A 27,761-nucleotide genomic window follows, 5' to 3' on the forward strand; every position below is an offset into this window, starting at 1 on the left:
AGTACACATCCAACTAAGAAAGATATTTCTTTGCCTTGCAAGTTCAAACAGATATATTCCTAATAGCTTATATTTAACCAGCACCTCTTGCAAAGAAAAAGGAATAACTTTGACATTCAAGCTAAATATCATTTTGCATCAAAGTCAAAAATCTTATCTTATTCATAAGAAAAGGGAGAAATCTTATCATTGCCAAATAGTGAATCATCTTCATATCATCCACTAAATATTTTGTATATCCTCAAGAGATATAAAATCTTGGTTGTAACAAAGAAAAAGAAGAATCTAAAGTGAAACTTTAGTGATTGTAAAAGCCTTTTGAGGTTGTGTAAAGCATAACATTTTTATCCCTCTTTAAAGGATAAAAGTGTAAGATATAAGAAAATCTCACTGTGTGTGAGGACTGGACTAACCCTTTTGGTGAACCAGTATAAACCTTTGTGTGTTCTTTATTACCAGTCTTATATTTCATTATATCTTACTTACACACATAAGATAAATTTTTCAAGAGGTCACTATTCAATCCCCCCTTTCTAGTGACATTTATTACCAACAATTGGTATCAAAGCTCGGGCTCTGAAAAACTGCACTTAACCGTGTTAGAGTAAAACGATCACAACAACCTACAGAATGGCTGAACAAACAAAATTCATTGCTGAAGGGGGATCATCCCACAGACCTCCACTCTTCAATGGAATTGACTACTACTACTGGAAAGGTAAAATGAGACTCTTTCTCTTATCTCAAGATATAAATATGTGGTCCATCATTGAAACAGGAAACTTCACTCCAATGACTGCTCCAACTGACGCTGCTCCTGCTGCTCATTAAGTTTAGCTCATTAAGTTAACAAATTTAGTTCTTAGCTCATATTCAACTCATTTGATTCATGAACCTAATTCAACGATTTAATTGTCAAACCGAATTCAAAACTATTTTCAAGTTGGATCGTAGTTCGGTTTGGATCGATTTTAAGGTAAAATCTCATCTGATCCAAAGATAAATTTACCCGTAGTTCGTTTTGATTTTGGATGATACGTTAAAAAAATTCAATCTGATCCAATTTAATGTGGTTTAATTTAGATGGGTTTTTGGATATCCAAATAACAAATTATATTTTTATTAATATTATAAAATACTAATAAATCATAAATTTGATATAAATATAAGATATAGTATCTTAAAAGTTAATATTGTAAGAGTCTTGCTAACCAGTGCCCTCAGGGCAATGATTAAGCATTCCAAAAAAAGAAAATATTTTATAGAAAATTTAACATTTCAATTTTCAAGGCATTAAATATGCAGATTACCGAGATAAATTTACTATTTTAAAAGCGTTAACCATTGCCCTGAGGCATTGGTTAGCATTTCCCATATTGTAAAATGAGAATCATCAATTATAGTTGAAATAAATGAAATAGTAAAAATAAATTATATTAAACCAAACTAATAAATAGTATTATAAAAATAATTATATCTAATAACAAATTCATGTAACATATCATACTAATAAAAAATAAATAAGTAGTAAAATATATGCACGCAGTTAAGTTCGATTTGGATTGATTTTGAAAAATTAATTCAAAATTAATTCGAAATCTGATATGAACCGTGCAGTCTTCACAAAATAACATTCAAACATATCCAATAAACTTCTATTTTTTGCGATTTACAGTTATTTATGATTATTTTCCAATGTTTATTTGAATTGGTTTGAATTTGAATACCCCTGCCACCTTTCCTTTTCCGACACCTCTTTACCTCTCCAAAGAATATAAACGACAGGTCTTAACATACTTTAGAATAAATCCGGTTCAAATTCTGATTGATTATTTCTCAATCAGTTATATAATTTCCCATATCATCTCCTCATAAGACCATCTAATCATGAATTTATAGTTTTCCGCTGAAAAGAACACCATTAACGTATTATTGCACAACTCTAAATTGTTTGACAAAAATAATCAATTTCTATACTTTCGAAGGCCACTTTTATAGAATTTTTCTCATATCAATGTGAGGAGAATTTAACATGCTATCACCATATTTTCATAATTTTAAAATTTTTTATAAACAAATTTGAGCGAAAAAGCGCGAATGAAATCATCAGTATTTTATTCAAAATTTCTGGTAATAGATTATAATTTCGGTAGTTTTTAAATTATCGGTATGAATTTTATGGGATTTTTGAAATTTTTGAAAAAAACACACATTTCAAAAATTTTAGTAAAAAATAGGCCAAATACCCTTTTTCGTCCCTTATCTTTTGCTCGGGGTCCAGTTTCGTCCCTTAATTTTTAAAAAGTGCAAATAGCTCTCAAATTTTTAAAATGGATCTGTCGCTACCGCGAAAATTAACAGAGTCACCACTAACATATTTATCCTGAAAAGGAAGGGAATGCCAGCAAACCACAAAACAAAACAACGGTCTCACGACCAGAGAAAAAGGGTAAGGGAGTCGGTTACGCGAGGGGAAGGTGTTAGCACCCCACGCGCCCATCGTACTCGATGGTATCCACGCCTGCGTCTAAATTTATGGGTGTGTAAGCAAACTGCACTAACCTGGACTAGAATGCATGCAAAATGTAGGGAAGAGAAAGAGTTATACTCGCACGGGCCTTACCCCGCTGCCTACGTATCCTTTTTGAGGAATCAGAGGTACCGTAGCTCGGCGAACTAATTTCTGTTTGTTTTGTGTTTTTTAGGTGAACGAGTTACATTCGCGCTCCGCTGCTCGACCTTTGGAGACTTATGCTGGGACAGGAGCGGAAATAACAAGCTCTTAAGAGAAGAAAATCAAAGAGTGTGGTTTGTGTTTTAAAGAATGCATGAGGAAGACCTAAGCTAAGGGGGAAAGCTTTCTACCTAATATTATCATACAAAGGGTACAAGTCTAAACTAAACTAACAACCTATGGGGAAAAGGCGAAAGCAACACACAAGAATATCACACAAACGAGCTCCGCTTGTAAAGCAAACAAACCAACGGTACTGATCGAGTGGTAGAAAAGCGGTCCCGCCATAGCCAAGGGGAGCAACTCAACCCAAGTCAACCAAGCATTAGACCTCGCGAAAATGATCGGGCCATAGACAAGAGGAGCGAATCCCTCTCAGCAACCAAGCCGCCACGGATCGTAAAGGTAAACGGTGCATGCGTACACCGAGCATCAACGTCAAGCGACGCGAGCTATAGGAAAGGCGGGGGTCCGGCTATATGAACCCTTTTCTTGACATACTCGATAACAAGATCTTGTGCATGTTCGGAAGCGAGCGACGCGTAGTGTGCGCATACCGAACGGACTCGATGAGACTAGGCGGGGGTTGATTGCTAACCCTTTCCGCGTGCCTTCCATGAGGACTTAACGGAGTGCCATATAGGACTTATTACACCGTGACTTCTTGCCGCGAAGCACAAATATAAACACACTAACAAAAACAGATCCTCTTTCGAGGGCTTGGCCAGATGCATGTCTAAGTCCTACTTCTCATGTTAAAGGATGATGCGAGAAAGCAATAAAGTGCGATAGAAATAAAATGAAACGGGATCAATACCAAACGGATGATGATCCGTAAACTAAAGCGAAACGAAGAAACTAAGAATCTCGCGAGCGAGCTAGCAAAGCAAAAGCAAATGGTCAGCACACCGATTAGCCATGAAAGCACACAAAGGTCGACATGCGCGTCGAGCATAATCACAATACACCTGCAAGAGGAACAAGCAAACCAAACAAGCAGATATAAAGTAAAAGGATCGTGTCTCCGGGATGAGAACACGACACAAGTGAATAGAATTGTGTCCCGCAAGTAAAGCGAGACACTCGAGTAATAAGTGTCGATTGGTGACTATCCACAAGCCTTGCACACTAGCACACAAGTTAGAGATAACAAACACCGCAATCGGAATTGCGTTATTACTATAAAGCGAAAGGAAATAGTCAAGTAATGTAAACATGAAATGGACGATGAAACATCAAAGAGAAATCAAACATGAATGATCTACAAATTAATGAAAACCAAGTATCTAGCTATATAGTGCATCTCATAAGTTTTCCAATGATGTAAAGAACGTGCAAATCGGAGCTACGAGTAAAAAGTTATGCAAGATAGAAATTAACATAGAAAACACAAAAATGACATACAGGAACCGGTTCCTGCATAGGACAACCCGGTTCCTGGTACAAAAAACCAGAGGCAGAAAACTGGGAACCGGTTCCCACCTAGGGACAACCCGGTTCCTGGTACAAAAACCAGGGAAGCAGCAATTTTGGATTGAGTGGGAACCGGTTCCCGCCTGGGACAACCCGATTCCTGCTGTAGAAAAACAGGTTTTTATGCATTTTTAAAGCCTTGGAGCCATTCGCACTCAATCCAAAACCGTTCCATAGACAATCATCACACGCAAATAATCAATTATGAATTAAGCACTAGTCTACAAGTCAAACGAGCCTAATTATGCAAAGCGCGACACGTTAAGCAAGGCAAATATCAAGCAAAAGTGCAACACATACATTTGTACAAACACTTTGAGTGCGACACAAGTAACATACATGAACATTAACAATTATACACACAAAATAAACGACAAATCATGGATCCACACACAAATGTCACAATTCATCATCAACAAACATCAATTATATGCAATCAATCATCAAATCTAACCACAATTCACATAAACACGACTAATTCGAGCAAAAGATGAACTAATTCACCGATCAATCATCATCAATCATCCATTAATCAAGAACAAGAGGTAGATCTAGATTCTAATTCACATAATAATCAACAATTAAGCACTTGATTCAAGATCCGAAAGCTTACCGGATGAAGATCTAAACCGAAGCGCGAACACGAACACGATACGAACGCGAACACGACACGAACGCGACACGACACGAACGCGAAATCCGAAGGGAGAGAGAGAAGCGCGCGAGATCTAAGAGGAGAGGAGAAGAAGATCAAACTTCGAGTCTTGATTCTTCAATCCATGTTCTTGATCTTGGTGAAAATTGATGAATTTTGATGAAAGTTTTATGTAATTTGTGGTTTTGATTCAAGAGAATTGAGAGAGAATTGAGAGAAAGTGTTTTTGATCTTTTGGTGAATTGAAATTGTGAGAGTCTCCTCTTTGATTTGTGAAGAGCAACAAGTTTATATATTGTCAACGCGAAATGTCCAAATTGCCCTCGGTGCGTCTTATTTTGGCTCGTTTTTAAGGAAACTCAGTTCGGCTCTGAATTCCGGAACGAAACCAATGCCACTGTGAAGACGACCAAATTCTTGACTTGTCGCCGCGAGAATCATCTCAATCCGACAAGCGATGAAGAAATTATACGCGTTTGAATGACGAGAAACGCCGATTCATCTGGTGCGACTGTGTAGAATTTTGTGAGTACCGCTCAAAGAACTCGATAAAACTCCATCTTCGGCTCAAAATCTGAACAAGCATGTGTGACGAAGAATTGAAGCTAACGAAATTTCTGAGAAAATTCCGCCAGAATGGACTTCATACGATAAAAATCGAAGGAGTTATGAATTTTCGAACTCGGCGCGACATACTCGAAAACACACTTTTTTACCAAAACAACGCGACGATCCTTAAAATTCTGGGCATTTTCGGTGCACAATCAGCCGACGGTCCGAACATATGAAATCTTGGTAATGATGGTACGGAGCTCCATCTAAAGTTTCAAGCGAATCCGACGAGCGGATTGCGAGATATGAATTTTCCGAGGCCCGAAACCCTACATTCAGCACTCTTTTTCACTATGAAACCTCGAGTAATTTACAAATTTGACAACCTTCCTCAAAGAATTGGCTTCTGAGCCAAACTCGAAAGTTGTAGATATCTTCGAAATAGTCAGGACTCATGGGGAATTCAGCTCATATCACCTTCCAAATTGGACTTATGAATTTTCTCGTATTTCCACTGTATAAACCATTTTTCACACCGTATCTTCCTAAACCCACGAAAACTCTTTATCATTTTTCTTCAATTTTGAACATCGAAATAAACGTCATTAATAACTTATAGATCAAATTAAGAGGGAAAATTTTGGGGTGCAACAGCTGCCCCTATTCAAACTTCTTGAACCTGACGAGTGAGAAACGAAAGTTTCGAACCGTTGAGGTGGAAGGAGATTGAATACCAGAATGAACTCGAAAATTTGCGCTCTTGATCAATAGAAGATTCCGTCTTGCAATAAGAAGGAATATACCACTCCGCAATCAGGGAGAAAAAACTTCGCTTGATTTGGATAATTAAATAAGCTCCGACTTGTGATAAGAAGGAACGGGCACCCACAGGTAGGGGAAACACTTCAAATGATCTGGTTATCAAGAGAAGGAACATCTCGACTGATCTGAGTATCAGACGTAGCAGATGTCTCCGAACTTGCATCGGCATAGATGTTTTAAGTCGATCTGGGAATCGAAGGAGATACATCGGTTGATTCGGACATCAATGGGTAATAGGTATCTCTGATCTGGGAATCATGATCTGGGAATCTGGGCAGACATCTCTTCTGATGCAATTAAATCATTAGGTAGATATTCCTACTAATCTGGGAATTAGTGGCTAACTCCTTCGTAAGACCATGGGGATCCGGAGGCGGTTCCTTCAACTGAACTGGAAATCAGGATAGGAACAATATCTCTTCCGAACTGTGTACGCCGGGGAAAGAATGCCTTTAAACTGATCTGGACATGATGCCAGAAAATAAGTAGGACAATCTTCATCTGAAAGACAAAGTCGATCAGGCAGACATCTCCATTTGATCTGATGATATCAGTGGCTTGCTCCTTCGTAAGATCTTGGAAGATACGGAGGCGGTTCCTTCAACTAATCTGAATCTGAATATTAGGATAGGAACAGATATCTCTTCCGAACTGTGTACGCCGGGTAAAGAGAGCGTCTTCAACTGATGGTTAGGCATCAGGACTGGGCAGACGAGTTTCTTCTTCTGAACGAACTAAATCGCCAGGGAGTAGATATTTCCAACTGATCTGATGTATCAGAGGGCTTGCTCCTTCGGAAGATCGACAGAGATCCGGAGGCAGTTCCTTCAACTGAGCTGGATATCAGGATAGGAACAAATATCTTCCACCGATCTGGGGGCATCGGGAATAGGAATGTCTTTGAACTGATCTGAGCTGCGCCAGAAAATAAGTAGAACAATCCTCTTCTGAATGACAAAGTCAACCAGGCAGACATCTCCATCTGATCTAGATATCAGTGGCTGGCTCCTTAGGAATATCTTGGGAGATCCGGAGGCGGTCCCTTCAACTGATCTGAATATCAAGAATAAGGACAGATATCTCATCCGAACTGTGTGCGCCGGGAACGGAATGTATTCAACGGATGAATTAACAATCCTCTTCTGATCTCAACATCAGGATAACGCCTGTAATGACTAGGCGAGCTGCTCTTCGGGAGGCATTAGAATATCTTGATGACTTTCCTGTAGAAAGAAACAAATATGATATGATTTATGCATGATGCATGTATGAATGTGTATGGAATAACGTTCCCGAGAAGGAAGACGCTATACGCTTAGAGAATGCAATGCGAATGATGCATGACTCGGACGCTACTTAAGGAGACAGCAGAGGAGCACTGAATTGCTGAAGAAGTCCTGGAGAGAATATAAAACTCTGCAGAGAGGACAAGATGAGTGACCAGAAGTCACAAACTGCGAGCTGGCAAAGATGGATCAGAAATCTGCTAGAGACGATCAAATCTAGACGCGAGCTCTGGTTGGGGAATACCATGGCAACTTCACTGGAGAATCAAATTCTCAACACTCTGGGGATGTGGAGATAAGGCAAGTCATGGAGATAACTCTGATGGGGAGTGACTAACTTGCTTGTGTATAACACATTCCGCTGGGGAAGTTCTAAACGAGAACAGATTCTGCCGAGGATGCAAATGAATCTCTGCTGAGGAAAGACTCAGTGGGGAAGATGAATACTTCTGCTCAGTGATCTACTAGGGATATGAGAAATCCACTGGGGATAAGGAACTTAACATAAGAACCTTTTGTTAAGATAACTCCACTGGGGAATAAGATGACTCTCTTAGGGAGACAAGTCAATCTGTTGGAGAGAGAAGTGCTCTACTAGGGAGAACGAGGAAATCAGGTGAGGCACCTTATTAAGAGCTTGCTGGGGAATCAGATACCATCCAATCATGACTCAACTGGGGAGAAGGCATTCCGCCGGGGAATAAGACTTCTGGAGCATGGAGAATGTATCGAGATGCGTTTTGTTGAGGATATGAGAATCTTGGGACGAAGAAAGTCTCATCTAGATGTACTCATCTAGGGAATGAGAATCTCTCATCAGGATGCGCTTGGGGAGTGAGAATCTCTCATTAGGACATATCCACCAACGCGCAGACACGTCATACTTGAAAGGATGTACCTGCGAAGTAAACACATGAAAATGCCCCAGGGTATGGCATGGCATCTTAGCCAACCATCCTAGCCACACAAAACTTTGAAGTACATTCAAAGGCTTTATCATTTCTAATCATGTATTGTAAAAGCAATGCAGTTTTCATATGCAAAGTTTAACACAAACACTGGACGTTTTATGCAAACAAAACAGTAAAAGAAAACAACTGTTTAAGATAAAAAGATCTTTATTAATCAAAAACAGAATGCTTATAAAAGAGCGAACACAATTCAAAAGTAGTTCCTAGTAAGAGGTAACCACACATTTTTTTAATACAAGAGAAATGGCAATGTGAAACGGATATCCATTGGTTTCGATCCCGCTATCACTTTTATAACCCCGACGTTCTCATCTCCTTGCTTTGGAAGACCGAACTTATTAGGATTAATCACTGCCCTATTTAACAACTGATGTAACATCGCGGAACTTGTGGACCCGACGGGAATTCGTGAGTGCTTTAGGGATTTGAGCTGCCAGATGCACAAACTCAAGAACACAGAGTCTTGCTTATCTCTCGGTCGGGAGCCCTAAACACGATGATTGGAATTTTGAGGATGCTTTAGGGATTTGAGTTGCCAAGTGCAAACTCAAGAACACGGAGTCTTGCTTATCCCTCGGCCGGGAGCCCTAAGCATGTATGAATAGTGATTGCCAAGGTGGCATGCAAGATGCAGTCAGTCGCTTTTGTCCCCTTTTTGCCTAAGCCGCCCTTTCGGGTTTTCAACTTAGTGGGTATATTTGTTTCTTTTTCATTCTTTTGCCTGATTCATTTTTCCTTCTTCTCTTTTTTTTTCCTTTTTTTCCCTTTTTTTTTTCTTTTTCTTTCTTTTTTTTTTATCAGGTCTATGCGAAGTATTTTTTGACTACATTTGCGTTCACAGGGTGCGGAAAATTCTCGCCATCCATCGTTGCAAGCATCATGGCACCGCCAGAGAATACTTTCTGCACAACAAAAGGGCCTTCATATGTCGGAGTCCACTTGCCTCGAGGATCACCCTGAGGAAGAATGATTCTTTTAAATACCAGGTCACCTGGTTTGTAGCTTTGGGGTCGCACCCGCTTGTCAAAAGCTTTTCTCATCTTCTTCTGGTACACCTGACCATGACCAATAGCCGCTAAGCGCTTCTCATCAATGAGGTTCAACTGATCCATCCGATTCCGTACCCATTCTGACTCGTCAAGCTCAACGTCTTTCATAATCCTCAGGGAAGGAATCTCAACTTCAACAGGCAATACCGCTTCCATGCTGTAAACAAGTGAGAAAGGAGTTGCCCCGGTCGATGTGCGCACAGAGGTGCGATAGCCATGCAAAGCAAAAGGTAACGTCTCGTTCCAATCTCGGTAAGTCACTACCATCTTCTGCACAATCTTCTTAATGTTCTTATTAGCCGCTTCAACAGCGCCATTCATCTTCGGACGATACGGAGAAGAATTGTGATGCTTGATCTTAAAGGACTCACAAAGCTCCTTCATCATCTTGTTATTGAGATTTGATCCATTATCAGTAATGATCTTTTCAGGAATCCCATAACGATAGATTATATTGTGCTTGATAAAATGAGTAATCACTTGCTTGGTGACATTCGCATAAGATGCGGCTTCGAACCACTTGGTGAAGTAATCGATGGCAACCAAAATGAAGCGATGTCCATTAGAAGCAGTAGGCTTAATTTCTCCAATCATGTCAATGCCCCACATTGCGAAAGGCCACGGAGAAGTCAAGACATTCAAAGGCACAGGCGGCACGTGCACTTTATCAGCATAGATCTGACACTTGTGACATTTCTGACATGGTTATGACAATCAGTTTCCATAGTGGACCAATAATAACCAGCCCTCAAGATCTTCTTAGCCATCGTATGCCCACTAGAATGGGTACCAAACTCGCCCTCGTGCATTTCTTCGATGATTTTCGAAGCTTCTTATTTCACAACACATCGGAGCAACACACCGTCATGATGCCTCTTGTACAAAACCCCACCGTTGAGGTAGAACTTAGCTGCGAACCTTCTCAAAAATTTCTTATCAGTCACTGACGCTTCGGGTGGATACTCTTGAGTTTCGAGGAACTTCTTGATATCATGATACCATGGATTACCATCCAACTCAACATCAGCCTCAAAGCAAAATGCTGGTTCATCCAACCTGTTGATGGTGATATTAGGCGCTTCATTGGCCCATTTCACTTTGAACATGGAAGCCAAAGTAGCGAGAGCATCAGCAAGATTGTTCTCTTCTCTAGAAATATGCTCGAATGTGATCTCATCAAAGTATGGAATAATTCTCATCACATGCTCCCTGTATGGAATCAGATTCTGATGGCGAGTTTCCCAATCTCCATTGATCTGGCTAATGACAAGATTGGAATCTCCATAAACTTTCAAGTATTTGATTCGCAAGTCGATCGCAGCTTCGATACCATAGATGCAAGCTTCATACTCAGCCATATTATTAATGCAATCAAAACAAATTTTGGCTGTAAACGGAATATGAAAACCTGATGGAGAAGTAATTACAGCTCCAACACCATTCCCGAGTGCATTAGAGGCACCATCGAACACGAGCGTCCATCGCGATCCTGGTTCGGGTCCTTCCTCTGGTCCAGGAATGTTACAATCTCTGATGTACAAAACGTCCTCATCGGGGAATTCAAACTTCATCGGTTCATAATCTTCGACCGGCTGATGCGCAAGATAATCCACCAACACACTACCTTTGATGGCATTCTGGGTAGTATACTGGATATCGTATTCAGTCAAAATCATTTGCCACCTGGCTACTCTTCCGGAAAGAGCGGGCTTCTCAAATACATACTTGATAGGATCCATCTTGGAAATCAACAAGGTGGTGTGAACCAACATATACTGCCTCAGCCGGCGAGCAGCCCACACCAAAGCACATCAAGTTTTCTCGAGCAGTGAGTATCGGGATTCACAGTTGGTAAACTTTTTGCTAAGGTAGTATATTGCATGCTCTTTTCGGCCAGACTCGTCATGTTGACCCAGCACACATACCATTGAATTTTCAAGAACTGTGAGATACATAATCAAAGGCCTTCCCGGAACTGGAGGCATTAGTATCGGAGGTTCCTGCAGATACTCTTTCACTTTTTTGAATGCTTTTTGACAATCATTATTCCACCTGGCCGTCTGATCTTTTCTTAGCAATTTGAATATTGGTTCACATGTGGCTGTAAGATGAGAGATGAATCTAGCAATGTAGTTCAACCTCCCTAAGAAACCACGGACCTCTTTTTCTATTCTCGGCTCAGGCATCTCTTGTATAGCCTTTTATTTTCGCAGGATCAACCTCAATACCTTTTCCACTAACAACAAAGCCCAATAGCTTTCCCGATCGCACTCCAAAAGTGCACTTGTTTGGATTCTACCTTAGTCTGAATTCCCGAAGCCTTTCAAACAACTTCTGCAAGTGAACCAAGTGCTCTTCTTCAGTGTGAGACTTTGCAATCATGTCGTCGACATACACCTCGATCTCTTTGTGAATCATGTCGTGAAAAAGAGTCACCATGGCGCGCTGATACGTTGCCCCGACGTTTTTCAACCCAAAAGGCATGACTTTGTAGCAGAAAGTTCCCCACGGTGTGATAAACGTTGTTTTCTCCATGTCTTCTGGTGCCATTTTGATCTGATTGTACCCAGAGAAGCCATCCATGAAGGAAAACACTTTAAAAGGAGCAATATTATCCACCAACACATCAATGTGGGGAAGAGGAAAATCATATTTCGGACTCGCCCTATTCAGATCTCTGTAGTCCACACACATCCTGACCTTTCCGTCCTTCTTAGGTACAGGAACAATATTAGCAACCCACGGCGGGTAGTTCATAACTTGCAGAAAGCCAGCATCAAACTGTTTCTCAACCTCTTTCTTAATCTTCTCAGACATATCTGGGCGAGTCCTTCGAAGCTTCTGCTTGACAGGAGGATTATCTTCTTTGAGAGGTAGACGGTGTACCACAATATCTGTATCAAGACCTGGCATGTCCTCATAGGACCAAGCAAAGATGTCCGCATACTCTTTCAACATAGCAATAAACCTCTGTTTCACACTATCCTCAAGCACAACCCCTACCTTGACTTCCCGGACTTGCTCTTTAGTGCCAACATTTACCATCTCGATTACCTCCTGATGCGGCTGAATCGCTTTCTTTTCCTGTTTCAATAATCTGGCCAACTCATCGGGTGGATCACAATCTTCATAAGCTTCCTCCTCGGCTTGGTAGATCGGATTGTCAAAATCATAACAAGCAATAGCGGAACTGTTACCAATGGAATTCGTGGTGGTGGAACATCTGCATGATTGATATTTTTATTTTAGTTTTATTTTTAAGCTATGTGCAAGTGTGTGCGAAAACATTGCCATTTAAAGGAAAAAGTTAAAAAGAAAGACAAAGAGCAAAACATTTGAATGCAAAAACGTCCTTTTATTTCATGATTAACTTTGAAAATGCGAACTGCATGGCCCTACAAATGATTCACTACGCCTTGGGCAGAGCGTAGGAATTATGTCATGATAAGAAAAGTAAAAACAAGGAATTTACTCCTGAGCCTGTGTGACTTGAATGACATCTTCGATTGTCCAGTTGTTGATCTTCTCTCCAGAAGCACTTGGACGATTCCAGCTATCAAAATCACAGTCACTATCCATTTCTTCACCATTGACAAGGGCATTAACCTGACCATCTTGAATGACACCTCCGCTCACAAACCTGATTGGGCTAAGGATATTAGGCTTTGGCGATGTATTTCGCCTTCTAGGATTGAAACCCAAACCATTCTTGTCAAATTTGGGACGCACGTCAATTACCTGCCCCCAGCCTTCTACCTTTCCAGTCTCAACAACAACCTATGCGTCTTTCAAGGAAGACATAACCGTTCCTGGCTTCGTTATCTCATAAGGAGGAATTCTCACAACATTCACAGCCTCGAACGCTTGGAACGGCGTCTCATGTATTTCACCTTCGATCTCCACATATCGAAAAGAGGACAAGTGACTCACGATATAATCTTCTTCACCACAAACCGTCACCACTTTACCGTCAACCGGATACTTCAACTTCTGATGAAGAGTGGATGTCACAGCGCCAGCCTTGTGAATCCACGGTCGTCCCAACAGACAACAGTAAGCAGGTTGAATATCCATTACGTAAAAGGTTATGGTGAAGACCTCGGGACCAACCTGGATTGGTAAATCTACCTCTCCGAACACAGACCTCCTTGAACCGTCAAAAGCGCGCACCACCAAATCACTAGGCCTCAACTCGACACCAGCATAATCAATTCGCATGAGGGCCGACTTGGGAAGTACATTCAAAGAAGACCCAGTATCAACCAAAACACGGGACAAAGTCGTTCCTTACACTTGATCGAAATATGCAAAGCCTTGTTATGGTTTCTCCCTTCTGGAGGAAGATCACGATCAGTAAACCCCAAACCGTTCCCAGCAGAGATATTATTGGCTACCGCCTCTAGCTGATTCACAGATATTTCATGCGGGACGTAAGCACCATTCAGAATTCTCAAGAGAGCATCTCTATGACCCTCCGAGCACATCAACAATTGCAATATGGAAATCCTTGATTGGGTCTGACCCAACTGCTCAACAACTTTGTAATCGGATTTCCTGATGATTCTCAATAATTCTTCTACATCCTTGGAAGGCACAGCACTATCAGGTGGCCCATTCTGAGTCGGAGAATTCTGGACATCAGTCAGCACTTGTTTGCCTTTGGCCTTAGCCAAACCATCTGCATTGTTTTGAACAAGCTGAGGGGAGAACACCCTGCCATTGCGAGTGATTCTACCAATACCAGCGAAATTATCGGTGTTTGCAACTGCGGCTTCCACAAACTTCTCTTTAGATGGCTCGCCCTCCTCCTTCGTGCCATAGTAATACACGTCTGAACCATAATGCCAAGGGATGGCCCTCTCACTTTCATATGGAATTGGCCCTGGCACGGTAATCATCAACGCCGCTGGTTGCTCCTCATACGGGATACTGACAGGTATCTGAATAGGCACTTGGATACATATTGGAGAAACTGGCTCATAAGGAATTAAGATCACAGACACTTCACCATCTTTACTCTTCGCACCTCTCAATCTTTGATAGAACTGAAGAGGACCCTCATCAATCAGCTTTTGTACCATACTTTTCAAATCAGCACAACCTTCGGGTTGCCTCCTGCAATTCTCACAATTCGCACCATAGCCCGGAAAGATACCTCTATTAACCAGATGTTGCTTCACAGACACAAGAGGAAAGGTCAAACAGCCCACATCAGATACCACACTTATCTCTTCGTTCTCAATAGCATTCACACCCGAACCTCCGCCACGGGCAGGCATGGGATTATTGACAATATTGGGTGTAGGAGTGAACTGGATTATATTTTGATCCAACAAGTCTTGGACTTTGTTCTTCAATGCAATGCACCTCTTTGTATCATGCCCAGCGGCACCTGAGAGGAAAGCACACCGCGCATTCGCATTGTAATTCGGAGATTGTGTGTCCGGAGCATTCGGAGCATCTCTCAAAGTAATCTTCTCAATCTTGAGCAAATGTTGTAGCACTTGAGCATAGGTCATAGAAATCAGATCAATCTTTCTGTGAGGCCTAGTCCTGGGAGGATAACGATCATTATTCGAACGCTGTCCCTGCTGATGCTGTTGTTGTTGCGGCACTGGGATCATGACAACATTAACCTGTGAATTATTTCTCCCTGGACCCCTTCTTCCATATATAGCATCCGCATTCCCTTCCTTCCTTCCTTCTGGCATAACCCTCAGCTTGCTTCTTACCACCATCAGAATTAGAAGAAGCTCCCAACTGAATTTTCCCCATCTTTAGACCCATCTCAACACGTTCGCCATATCTCACCATTTCAGAAAAGTTGGCTGAAGCACTACAAGCCAAGTAATAGTGTCCAGACAAGGTACTGGTGAACATATCGATCATCTCGCGCTCAGTCATAGGTGGCTGAACCCTGGCAGCTAACTCGCGCCATTTCTGAGCGTATTCCTTGAAAGATTCTTTAGACCCCTGAACCAAACTCTGCAACTGAGTCCTATTGGGTGCCATATCAACGTTGTACTGATAATGCTTAATGAAAGCCTCCACAAGATCTCTCCAAGAATGGATATGAGTGCGCTCAAGTTGAACATACCACTCCAAGGAAGCCCCAGCAAGACTATCCTGGAAGAAGTGCATTAGAAAACCCCCATCCTCAGAATATACAGACATCTTCCGATAATACGCCTTAACATGAGTCATAGGGCAGGTCGCCCCATTGTATTTGTCAAAAGACGGAACTTTGAATTTTGGTGGAATCCTCACACCAGGAACCAACCCCAAGTCATTGATATCCATGCCTAACACCCCTTTGCCTTCAACAGCTCTGAGACGTTCTTCAATCAGACGATACCTTTCAACTTCATCATGTGCACCCTCAGCACTATGCCTTGATACCTGATCAAAGTTCTCAACATTGAAATCCAAATTACCACGGTTCTGATTGTCTCTCCTTCCCAACAGACGAGATGGAGGTGGGGGTGGAAACCCGTGATGCTGGTTGAAAGGATTATAGTGCCCTACCACATGGTCAAACTCATTCGGATCATGATGATCGTCAATCCTTCCAGACACATCGTCAAACAGCCCTTGATGTCCTCCATTCTCATTCCTTCTAGAGTTCTCGACAAGAACCCGCAAGTCATCCTGCCCCTTGGTCACATTAGTCAATGCTTCCCTAAACTGCGCCATCTGCGCATTCATCTGCTCCGTCAGTTGAGCTCTCATCTCTACCATTTGTTCCTGAATCTGTTCCATCTGCCTTCTCTGATTGCTCCTAGTCGGATACGGGTGATTAGCCGTCTTAGAACACCTTCTGATAACAAAACAGCGAGACGTGAGATATAAGCCCTGCAAAACCTGCAAATATATGAAATGTATGGTATATGAATGATATGCATGAAATGTTTGTCAAATTTCAGGTATCCAAGAGTTCATCCCATTTTCGGATAGGACATAGAAACCCTGATACAGAATATATTTGAACAACAATCCACACACGAGAATAATTCGGCCAACTGAGCATATTTCATTCAACCATAACTGAGAATTGGAGTTCATACAAACAAAACACATAATCGTGTCGCAATGTGCTCATAATGCATACAAAAGAAATCCAGAATATCAAAATGCGACCCCATCCAACAATCCTGGATATGGGCGACAAACATCAAGAATAAACAGCAAATCGACCATGAGCCAAACAAATCCACTCCACAGCAGCACTAGGACCGTCTGATAACAGAATGAGCTCCCCCATCTCCTCTCCGTTGGGCTCGGAGGCTTGCGAGCTCTTCTTCAAGTCGAGCTGACTTGGCTTTCTCTTCCATCAATTTCTTTTCCGAATCCTGCACCTTTCTCTTGCTATTGTTTTCGGACCTTCGCAACTTCGCACATTCCTGCTGTTTTCGGTACAAGCTTTCTTCCATCAAGTCATGAGATCGCCTTTGAGCACGCGTCATGTTTGAACCTTCACCTTACGCATGCTTGAGCTTACGAGCCAATTCTGCCTTTTCGTGATCTTGAAAATACCTCTCCAAGCCAACCTCTTTGTCCTTTGCTTTTAGCTTGATGTTGTCTGCTTTGGCCTGAGTATAGAGTTCAGCCGCAACTGTATCAGACAAGACCACAGGAGGTTGTTCATACAATGGATCCGACCTCACAAATGGCAACAACAAATCTTTCACTCTCGCCTCGACCCACTCCCAGTAAGGACCCATAGCAATAGGAACCTTCTTGCTCAAAGTAGTCTGATCTCTCTTGTGAACTTTAGCCCAAGCATACGCTATCTTTTCTAGCTTCAGAGGATCTTTACCATCGGCAAAGTACACTGATTCAAACGCTTCTACATGCTTCTGAGACCCTTCCATTGCATACCCCAATTGACGGTAAACGAGCATGGGATTATAACTAATACAACCTCTGGTTCCCATGAGAGGAACATTGGGATATTGACCGCAACTAGTGATGATGTTCCAAACCTTCCCTACACAATAGTTTCACCTGATGTCATAAGATGTGAGGTTAACAATCCTATCTGACCACTTAAGAAAACTCTTCTTGACCACAAAAGGTCCTCTCACCGGCAAATCCAACATGAACCACTGATACAACAACGCAAGACAAGAGCCAACAACATACTCTCCCTTCTTATGTCTCGAATGGATCGAAAAGTAAGCATTTGCAAGCAACGTTGGCACAGGGTTTTTGTTCATGAAGACACAAATCGCCGCCAAACTCACAAAGTTCTCCCTTGATGGGAATAAGACAATGCCATAGATCATGATAGCAAGCAAACGACTAAAATCAACCCAATGCTATCTCTTAGCTGCATCCTCAGCCCTACTAACCAAAAAGCAAAGATAGAAACCAGAAACACCGCCCGATGACTTCCAATTTCTTTCCACCTCCTTTATACCCATGTGAAGAGCTTAAGCTATTTTTTCAAACCTCACAACCTTGGGAACTCGAACAAAAGGTACATCATCAGTAATTCGGATGTTGAGTATGTAAGAAAACTCCTCGAGTGTTGGGACCAATTGATAGTCCTGAAATGTAAAACATCTCAACTGTGGATCATAGAACTGAAACAAGGTGATCAAAGCCATCAGATCAAAAGATGTATTGAGGATGGAGAGCAAATTTCCATAATCATGATTGAAGTCACGAAGAACCTCCCCTTCCAACCGAGAACTCAAACCTATCAACCCCGAAACATCAATATCTGGAATCTTGTAAGCGCTTGTATGCCTCGTACGTTCTTTGACAGTATCAGTGGGAATGTCCATCTTCAACTTGAGTGAACTCCTGAATATCCCTGGAAAATATGACATGCAAATGCTTATTATTATATACATTTTTTTTGCATTTCTTTTGGGAAATAAATATGCTATGATGCAAAGTGGTGGGACTTGTTTCCACCCACCGGGCATTCTGGACTACCGACAACACACATAATACAGAGCCAAAGGTTCGGCCCCAGACGGTATACCATACGGAACATAGAATGTCGAACCACGGAACCCACATCCATAGTCAATAACTCACTGGAATAGAACACATATCACCACTCGAACAAGAATCATAGTACCCCACGAACAGGAACCAATAGTACACTTGAACGAGAACAGCGGTAACCCACGAACGAGAACAGCGGTAACCCACGAACAAGAACCAAAGTCACCATCAATGTACCTGTTAAGCAATGATTGATTCCCTCCCCACTCACGGGTAAATCTAGGCCAGGGTAGGTCAAAAAGCCAACAGAGGATTGAATGTAGGCGTTATCATACGATATTGCCTCATTCCACCAAGCTCTGCCCGTGGATACGTGATCAGATCAAACAGGCATACGCCTTCTGTCCGTCACGGCCACTCTAGTCCTAGTTCCTAAGGTATCACTCATAGCCTGGGTATTGGGCCTTTTACCTCTTGAAACACCCACCCAACAGACAGAAATTCAGACAGTCCAGAATATGATACAGAAAAGTAAAAGCGCACATAGAATGCAATGCAAACAGGTAGATATGCAAAGCAATAAAACACCCCAAAGATAAACACACAAGCGCTAGGATCGACTTGCTAGGTCCGGACCCGCAATAGGTCGAGACGTCCTCAGCAGAGTCGCCAGCTGTCGCTACCGCGAAAATTAATAGAGTCGCCACTAACATATTTATCTTGAAAAGGAAGGGAATGCCAGCAAACCACAAAACAAAACAACGGTCTCACGACCAGAGAAAAAGGGTAAGGGAGTCGGTTACGCGTGGGGAAGGTGTTAGCACCCCACGCGCCCATCGTACTCGATGGTATCCACGCCTGCGTCTAAATCTATGGGTGTGTAAGCAAACTGCACTAACCTGGACTAGAATGCATGCAAAATGTAGGGAAGAGAAAGAGTTATACTCGCACGGGCCCTACCCCGCTGCCTACGTATCCTTTTTGAGGAATCAGAGGTACCGTAGCTCGACTAACTAATTTCTGTTTGTTTTGTGTTTTTTAGGTGAACGAGTTACATTCGCGCTCCGCTGCTCGACCTTTGGAGACTTATGCTGGGACAGGAGCGGAAATAACAAGCTCTTAAGAGAAGAAAATCAAAGATTGTGGTTTGTGTTTTAAAGAATGCATGAGGAAGACCTAAGCTAAGGGGGAAAGCTTTCTACCTAATGTTATTATACAAAGGGTACAAGTCTAAACTAAACTAACAACCTATGGGGAAAAGGAGAAAGCAACACACAAGAATATCACACAAACGAGCTCCGCTCGTAAAGCAAACAAACCAACGGTACTGACCGAGTGGTAGAAAAGCGGTCCCGCCATAGCCAAGGGGAGCAACTCAACCCAAGTCAACCAAGCATTAGACCTCGCGAAAATGATCGGGCCATAGACAAGAGGAGCAAATTCCTCTCAGCAACCAAGCCGTCACGGATCGTAAAGGTAAACGGTGCGTGCGTACACCGAGCATCAACATCGAGTGACGCGAGCTATAGGAAAGGCGGGAGTCCGGCTGTATGAACCCTTTTCCTGAAATACTCGATAACAAGACTTTGTGCATGTTCGGAAGCGAGCGACGTGTAGCGTACGCATACCGAACGGACTCGATGAGACTAGGCGGGGGTTGATTGCTAACCCTTTCTGCGTGCCTTCCATGAGGACTTAACGGAGTGCCATATAGGACTTATTACACCGTGACTCCTTGCCGCGAAGCACAAATATAAACACACTAACAAATCGAAGGAGTTATGAATTTTCGAACTCGGCGCGACATACTCGAAAACACACTTTTTTACCAAAACAACGCGACGATCCTTAAAATTCTGGGCATTTTCGGTGCACAATCAGCCGATGGTCCGAACATATGAAATCTTGGTAATGATGGTACGGAGCTCCATCTAAAGTTTCAAGCGAATCCGACGAGCGGATTGCGAGATATGAATTTTCCGAGGCCCGAAACCCTACATTCAGCACTCTTTTTCACTATGAAACCTCGAGTAATTTACAAATTTGTCTCCGGCAAAAGTCTTATGGTATTTTCCTATAATTCCGAGATTTAGACGCATGTATCATAGTGAAATCGATTCAAGACACTTGACTTGGCATGCAGATGGAAGAATTATTGATGGAAAGTTGCGACATCCGGCAAATTCACCACAGTGGATGAAAGTTGATAATGATTATCCTGAATTTGGAAAAGAAGCAAGAAACCTTCGCTTGTCATTGTCTACTAATGGAATGAACCCGCACAGTATTCAAAGTATCTCGCATAGCACATGACCTGTGATTCTTATGATTTATAACCTACCTTTGTGGCTATGTATGAAGCGTAAGTACATGATGTTATCTATGTTAACTTCTGGGCCTAAACAACCAGGGAATGGCATAGACGTGTACTTGGCACCCTTAATCGAAGATTTAAAGTTTTTGTGGGAGAACGATGTGGAGGTTTATGATGGGTATAGGAAAGAAAGTTTCAACTTGAGGGAGATGTTGTTTGGAACAATTAATGATTTTCCAGCATACGGAAATCTATCAGGGTACAACAATAAAGGTCAAAAAGCGTGTCCTGTTTGTGAAGATGGAACCAATACGACACGATTGGAACATTGTCAGATGAATGTATTTCTCGGTCATCGTAGATTCTTAAATTCTAATCATCACTACCGTGGGTGGAGAAAAGCATTCAATGGAAAGGCTGAACAACGTAGGCGTCGGTGTTATGCACTCATACATCCGGTAAACCGATCAATATATTATTTAATTAATAGAACAATTTATTTACACATTTCAATAATAATAGTCTAATGTTTATTATGGTTTTATTTAAGGTTGTTGTATGACAAATTGATGCGCGGGAATCAATTAATGTCAAACAGATTCCATTTCGTGTCTTCCTCCCGTGTCAACGGAGCGACAATCGATAGGGAACCGGATTCAATAAGAGAGCACTTAGTCGAGAGATTCATGGCCACCGACAATACAGAAAGCTTGTATCTCTGGGCGTATAATACTATTCCAATAGGGTTATATTTTCATTCTAAGTTTATTCTAATCTTTGTTTCTTTTGCGTAGAAAATTTTCGTATAAACTTTTGTTTTAATTTATAGACGTCACTGGTTGTTGGTTGCTATGGATCCTGTAAAATAATTGGTATATTATCTGAATTCGTAGATGGTGATTGGACCAATTATCCGGATATGAAGTCAATGATTGATACGTAAGTGAGATTGTTCTAAATATTCGTGTATATTTATATATTTAATTTTTTCTGTGACATTGTTCTAAATATATGTTTTTATTTTGTTAGAGCAATACAAGTATTCTGACGTCAAAGAGAATTTCGAGTATCACGGACAAAATCAAGCAACATTACTTGGATCAAAGTGCAGGTACATTAGTTTTCACAATTTTGCTTATAATAGTTATGATACTTGATAAAACAAGACAACTATACATTCTTATTTATTTTTCTATGTAGTGTGCTCAACAGCGAAACAGTACAGATTGCGGATACTTCGTTTTGAGGTTTATCAAAGAAATCCTTCAAATGAATCGAGTAGAGATTCCAATCACGGTGTGAATTTATAACTTAGGATTTGTTATATTATTTATCGGATATTTCTTATAATTTATTACTTTTAACTAAATCATGTTTATTTTTTGTAGTACTTTGATGAAGTCAAGTATGCTCATTACACGAAACTTAAGTTGAAAGAAATCAAAGAGGAATTGTGTCAATATTTTATTGCGCAAAGAATCAAAGAGGATTTCTGTTTTGGTGGTTACGAGTTAGAAGTTAGTTATTGTTATCTGTTAGAGGTTTTAGGTAGAAGGTTGGTTAGAATTGTTAGTTATTGGAATTCTGTTAGTTTGACAAATAGGAAGGTTAGTTAGTGTCAGGGAAAGTTATGCTATTAGAACTGAATACGTTAGTGAATGTTAGTTTTTGATAGCATAAAAATCTGTTAGTTGGTTATAGATATATTAGTAAGAGAAGTTAATTGGAAATGGTGACGAAGTCTATTAGAAATATATATACTTGACTGAACTTGAATGCGGATCAAATAGAATGCTCGGCTTCCAGTTATATGCATTTATGTGTAGCTGTTCGAAATGGTAAATTGAACTTGGATTTTGTATGGATGATATGTTGTAGTATCTTGGTTTCTTCTTTAAATTTGGTTTTCTGGTTTTATGTAGGGGCAGTTCATGATTGGTGTAGAAGGGCATTGGTTGAATTGAGACATGGCTAAGCTTGAAGTGAGGATATGCAAGATGAAATCAAAAGGTTTTATTGAACATGGCTTGGAATGATGAGAATGATGTTGGAATTTGTAGAATAGGTGGGATTGTTTCACAGATACATAGAAAAGGTTTCTTATTGTTATAATGTAATGTGAATTGGTTTAGTTGTTTTGGTCATGTTAAAAATATGTGAATCGGTGTATATATATTTTGGATAAATTACAATGATATATAATGTAATGGTATAATTTATAATGCCTTTTTTGTATATAATCGAAATCGCTTCTTTGTTGAAATAATGAGATTACTGAAATATTGGGATTACGATTGTAAATTATAGGTTTATGGGATAACAATGGTAACTTACAGGTTCATGAAATAATGCTGCCAAAAATGCAGGTTTAGAAATTATAAAAATAATAGGTTTATTAAAAACACTAACGAAAACGCTTTTTAAGAAAAAGCGCTGCCTTAGGCTATCTATGAAAGCGCTTTTTAAGAAAAAGCGCTGCTTTAGACCTATATATGAAAGCGCTTTTAAAAGCGCTGTCGTAGGTAGGCCTAACTGCTTTAGGCCTATATATGAAAGTGCTTTTAAAAGCGCTGTCGTTGGTAGGTCTAAGGCAGGGCTTTTTTTAAAAAGCGCTTTCATAGAAAGGCCTAAAGCAGCGCTTTTTCTTAAAAAGTGCTTTCATAAGCCTACTTTAGAAAGCTTAAAAGGCATTCTAAAGTAGGCCTACGAAAGCGCTTTTCAAGAAAAAAGCGCTGTCTTAGGCCTATATATAAAAGTGCTTTTTAAGAGAAACCGCTGCCTTAGGCCTACCTACGACAGCGCTTTTGCCTAAACAAAAAGCACTGCTAAAACCTATAGTAGCACCACCTATGGCAGCGCTTTTAAAACCCAAAAAGCGTTGTCGTATGCCTTTTATGGCATAGTGATTACAGAATATTCCGTAGGTACATCTACGAAACACTCTATTTTTAACATGTTCCGTAGATGTACCTACGGAGCAATTGTTGAACTGAAATAATTTGAATTAAGCTAACATTTACTATGTTTTTTAACGCTTTCGTATATGTACCTACGAAAAGAAACACATTTTTTGAAATAAATTGTGCTTTCGGATGTACATCTACGAAAGCAGGGGGCATAATTAGAATTTTGCCAGATGACCAGGGTGTAATGAGATATTCTTCAAATTTTTCTATGCTTATATATCGAGAGAATTGTTAATGTAGTGAAAATCATTTTCAAAAAATAATCTTATTTATTAAAATTGTTAAGTCTTTTTTTTAGTAACATTTGATGCTAAAAGTAAGGGTATCTCTGTAAAAAAAATTGTTTTTTATTATTCCTATTATTATTATTTTATTTTAATTTGATTACAATTTAATGTAATTATTCTCCTTGCAAATACACATAATCTTATAATTTTATCTCAAAACTTTCCTGCAAAATCTTTTTTATTAGACCTTTTAATTAATTAATGGCTTAAATAGTCTTTTGGTTCATATAAGTTGGTGTATTTTTTATTTTCGTCTTTCTATCTTATTTTTCTTGGAAATGATCCAAAATGTTAAAATCCTTTTGGTTTTAGTCCCTAAAATTAAAATCCGCGGGAAAATTTAAAGAAAAATCCGTAAGAAACATGCGGATTTTCCTGCGGATTTTAACTCTAGGAACTAAAATCAAAAGGATTTTAACATTCAGGGATTATTTTCAAGAAAAATAAGATACATGGACAAAAACGAAAAACACGCTAACTTACTTAAAACAAAAGACTATTTAAGCCTTAATTAATTAATAATAAAATTAGAAATAAAACTTGGTAACTCCGGCGCATGAATTTTATGTTAGTTACTAAAATTTTTAAATAAAACAAAACATGCATCCTTGATCACGTTTGTTGTGCTGATGCAATAATTACATTTATAAATGTAGCCAATTAGTTAATAGAGAAATAAATGGAAATATTATGACCAGATTAATCATTAGAGTTCTTCCATTTCTGTTAATTTTCTTTTCATAAATTATTTCTTTTGTTAATTAATTTATTCTAATATTTATTGATGTTTATGTTTTCTTAGATCTATTTTGAAGACTTACAAAATAAGATTTGTTCATAATACTTTTTCAATCTTTCTCAATTTTTTTCATAAATTGATTCTTTGTTATTTTTTTTAATATGTACTAGAATAAGACCAGAGCGATGTAGACTAATTTTATTTTATTATAAATTTGAATTTTAATTACAAAATTAAAAATAATATACATCACATTATCTGAGTAGTCACACACATATGTAAATATCACAATAAAAGAATTGTATAGGAGAAATCACAATAAATAACACTACAAATTTTCAGACGTGATCAAAGGGTACTCGAACTCACAATTTTTTTATTTTTTTACATTTTATAAGTGTGTGAGTTTCTTTCTATACTAAATTGGACTTTATATATTTGTTAAAATTTATAGATATCGAAAATATAAGTGAGAATGTTATAACTTAGTCGTATCTATTTAAATTTTAAAACAATTATATTTATTTTAAATGAAATATTTGGTGTGATTTTTTAGCATCGAATGGTAATAAAAATTACTCACCCATCTAAAATAATTAAAATGGTACATACTTTAAATATTAGCATGCTCTTTCATATAAGAAAAAAATAATTAAAATTATTCTTAAAATAATTTGGTGCCTTTTTAAATATATAAAAAAAATTACTACTAAGGAAGAGAAAGGTCAATATATAGCCTTGTTTGTGTTTCTTATGTTGATTTGTTACAGCAGAGTAACAAAAATTTACCAACAAATTCCTTCAAGATCGTTCCTATTTTCAATATTAAGAGTGTGTTTGGATGAGGTAATTGAGAAATTTTAAGAAATTTAAAATTCTAAATAATTTAAAATGATTCAATTGAAATCCATTCATTTTTAAATTCATTTGTTTGGATGAAATATTAAAATGATTCATTGTTCAATTTTTGGGATCATTTTCATAAATTTTAAAACTTTTTGGCCAAATTTTAAAAATGTAAAATATGGACCAATTTGTAATTTTTGAAAATTTGAAGGGACTAATTTGTAAAATTTAAAAATTATTAAAGACTTATTTAGAGTGAAGGAGCAATTTCAAATTTTTTACTTTTTATTTGTTATATTAAATTCCTTAAATTTAACTTGGATAAAATACTTCATAAATTTACATCTTTTTAACAATTCATCATATTTATAATCTAAACAATGAATTTTGATCAAATCATTTTAAATTCCGTCTAAAAATTACTTTCTCACATAAAAATATTTCATCTAAACACACTCTAAAGGATGTAGCCTTTCTAATTATAGAAAGGTTATATTGATTTCATCTTCTTTGTATAACAAAGAGAAAAGAAAACTATGATCAACCCATTCTGCTATAGAAGTCACCATCTAAGGCCAAACACGCAGTCACAGTGGCTTTCCTTTTCTATCAGAAAGATATTCTAACTTTTCGACTTTACTCTTTAGAATGTTGTATTTTCAATAATCAATACACTATGCGGTGCGCCACAGTTTTGAAGATTTTGGGTTCTCTAGAACTAATCTTTTCTCAACGTGAATTTATCAATCATGATACCTTGTTTCTTCAAGATCAAAGAAGTTTTGTTAGATATATGTTAAACATGCAGAAATGCTGCAACCACGTTGTTATACCCCAAAATTTGCCCGCATCTTTTTTCAAGAAAACTTCAATCTAAAAATTAAGAGTTTCATATAATCTTGGATTTTCACATCCTGATTTATGAATACTTGATTTTTAGAATTTTTTTCTTATACAGTATTTTGTCTTGATGTTGAATTTATTCTTACGCAAACGCCAGTTACTGTTTATTACTTCACACACGCTATTTATTTGATATTTATTTACAGATAAGTAGTACTGACGCAATTGGTACAGAGTTAAATCTTTTGCAGGCGCAGAGTCCGGGATTCAGACTGTACTGGTAACAAGTAAATTATTATTAATTTTTGTTTCCCACTAACTTTTGTACTATATTCCATTATTTTCAAAATCTCTTTTCAAATCTCTTTTTCAAAAATCAAATCTTAACTTTATTCTACACATCTCTCTTTTTCCCAACACTATCATACACTCTCTTTCAAATCTTACTTCCACTCAAATTTTTCTTTTGTACGGAATCACTTCATTCCCCAACGTCTCTATCCCTCTTTTCATTCTATAAATACCTCTCATTTTTTTCATAAAATCTCACATCAAATTCTAAATCATTTCTCAAATTTCTACTTCATATCCATTCTCTCTTCCTCCCCGGCAAAATGGCAAAGCGGATGGAAACGTGTTTTCTTATGGTCATCATCATTGCTACGGTGATCATGTCCTTCTTCTGTCTGCATAGTCCTGAAAAATGTGGACCTGCGATGGTTACACTCCCGATCATCTATTTTCTGTTGGTCATAGCATGGGTTATTAATCGTCATTCTTAAAGTTTGCCGTATCTCTTATTTTCTTAAATGTACCGTTTATTCGTCGTACTGTTCATTATAGTATGTAATGTTTGTACTGTCAGTATTAAATGTTGTACTATTTGTCATATTGTTGCTTAATTATTCAGATAATATTTTGTGTGTTTTCTGCCAGTCAAATATTTATTTTTCTGTGCATTAAATGATTTTCAGGGTTATTATCGGTAATTTTGCTCGCATACAGTAAATATTAATTATTTATTATGGCTGTGTTTTTTAACAAGTCATGTAAATAAACTTTCATCTTTCACATAAAACAAAAACAACAAAAAGAAAATTAACTTTGACTGTTGATTTTTCACTCTAACTGTTACATGCCTGAATAGTCAGTTGACAGTCAAACTGCTGACAGTACAATTCTCCGTGTTTTGTACCATCAATCAAATCAAACTTTTGCATTTCAAAATTCCAAGATTTTTTTCCTAGAAGTCTTCTGAATATCACA

The 27,761-nt window shown here is 38.9% G+C and overlaps 1 protein-coding gene across 1 annotated transcript; it reads right to left on the reverse strand.

Annotated features, from left to right (window-relative positions):
- Positions 1-13,010: 13,010 nt before the first annotated feature.
- Positions 13,011-15,746, reverse strand: LOC131626905 (uncharacterized). The gene is made up of 4 exons (XM_058897738.1): positions 15,354-15,746; positions 14,081-15,262; positions 13,653-13,769; positions 13,011-13,319 (listed from the first exon to the last, which is right to left on the reverse strand). Exons 1-4 carry the CDS (start codon positions 15,744-15,746, stop codon positions 13,011-13,013), a joined length of 2,001 nt encoding a protein of 666 aa, XP_058753721.1.
- Between the last annotated feature and the right edge of the window lie 12,015 nt (positions 15,747-27,761).

This window comes from Vicia villosa, unplaced genomic scaffold, assembly GCF_029867415.1.
Source record: "Vicia villosa cultivar HV-30 ecotype Madison, WI unplaced genomic scaffold, Vvil1.0 ctg.000334F_1_1_1, whole genome shotgun sequence".
In the NCBI taxonomy this organism is placed as follows: Eukaryota; Viridiplantae; Streptophyta; class Magnoliopsida; order Fabales; family Fabaceae; genus Vicia; species Vicia villosa.

Coding starts and splice junctions, on each gene's coding strand:
- LOC131626905 (XM_058897738.1), bottom strand. CDS start 15,746: ATGACTCATGTTAAGGCGTATTATCGGAAGATGTCTGTATATTCTGAG. Junction 15,263..15,353: donor CAGCCAACTTTTCTGAAATG/GTGAGATATGGC, acceptor GTAAGAAGCAAG/CTGAGGGTTATGCCAGAAGG. Junction 13,320..13,652: donor AGGTAGATTTACCAATCCAG/GTTGGTCCCGAG, acceptor AAAGACGCATAG/GTTGTTGTTGAGACTGGAAA.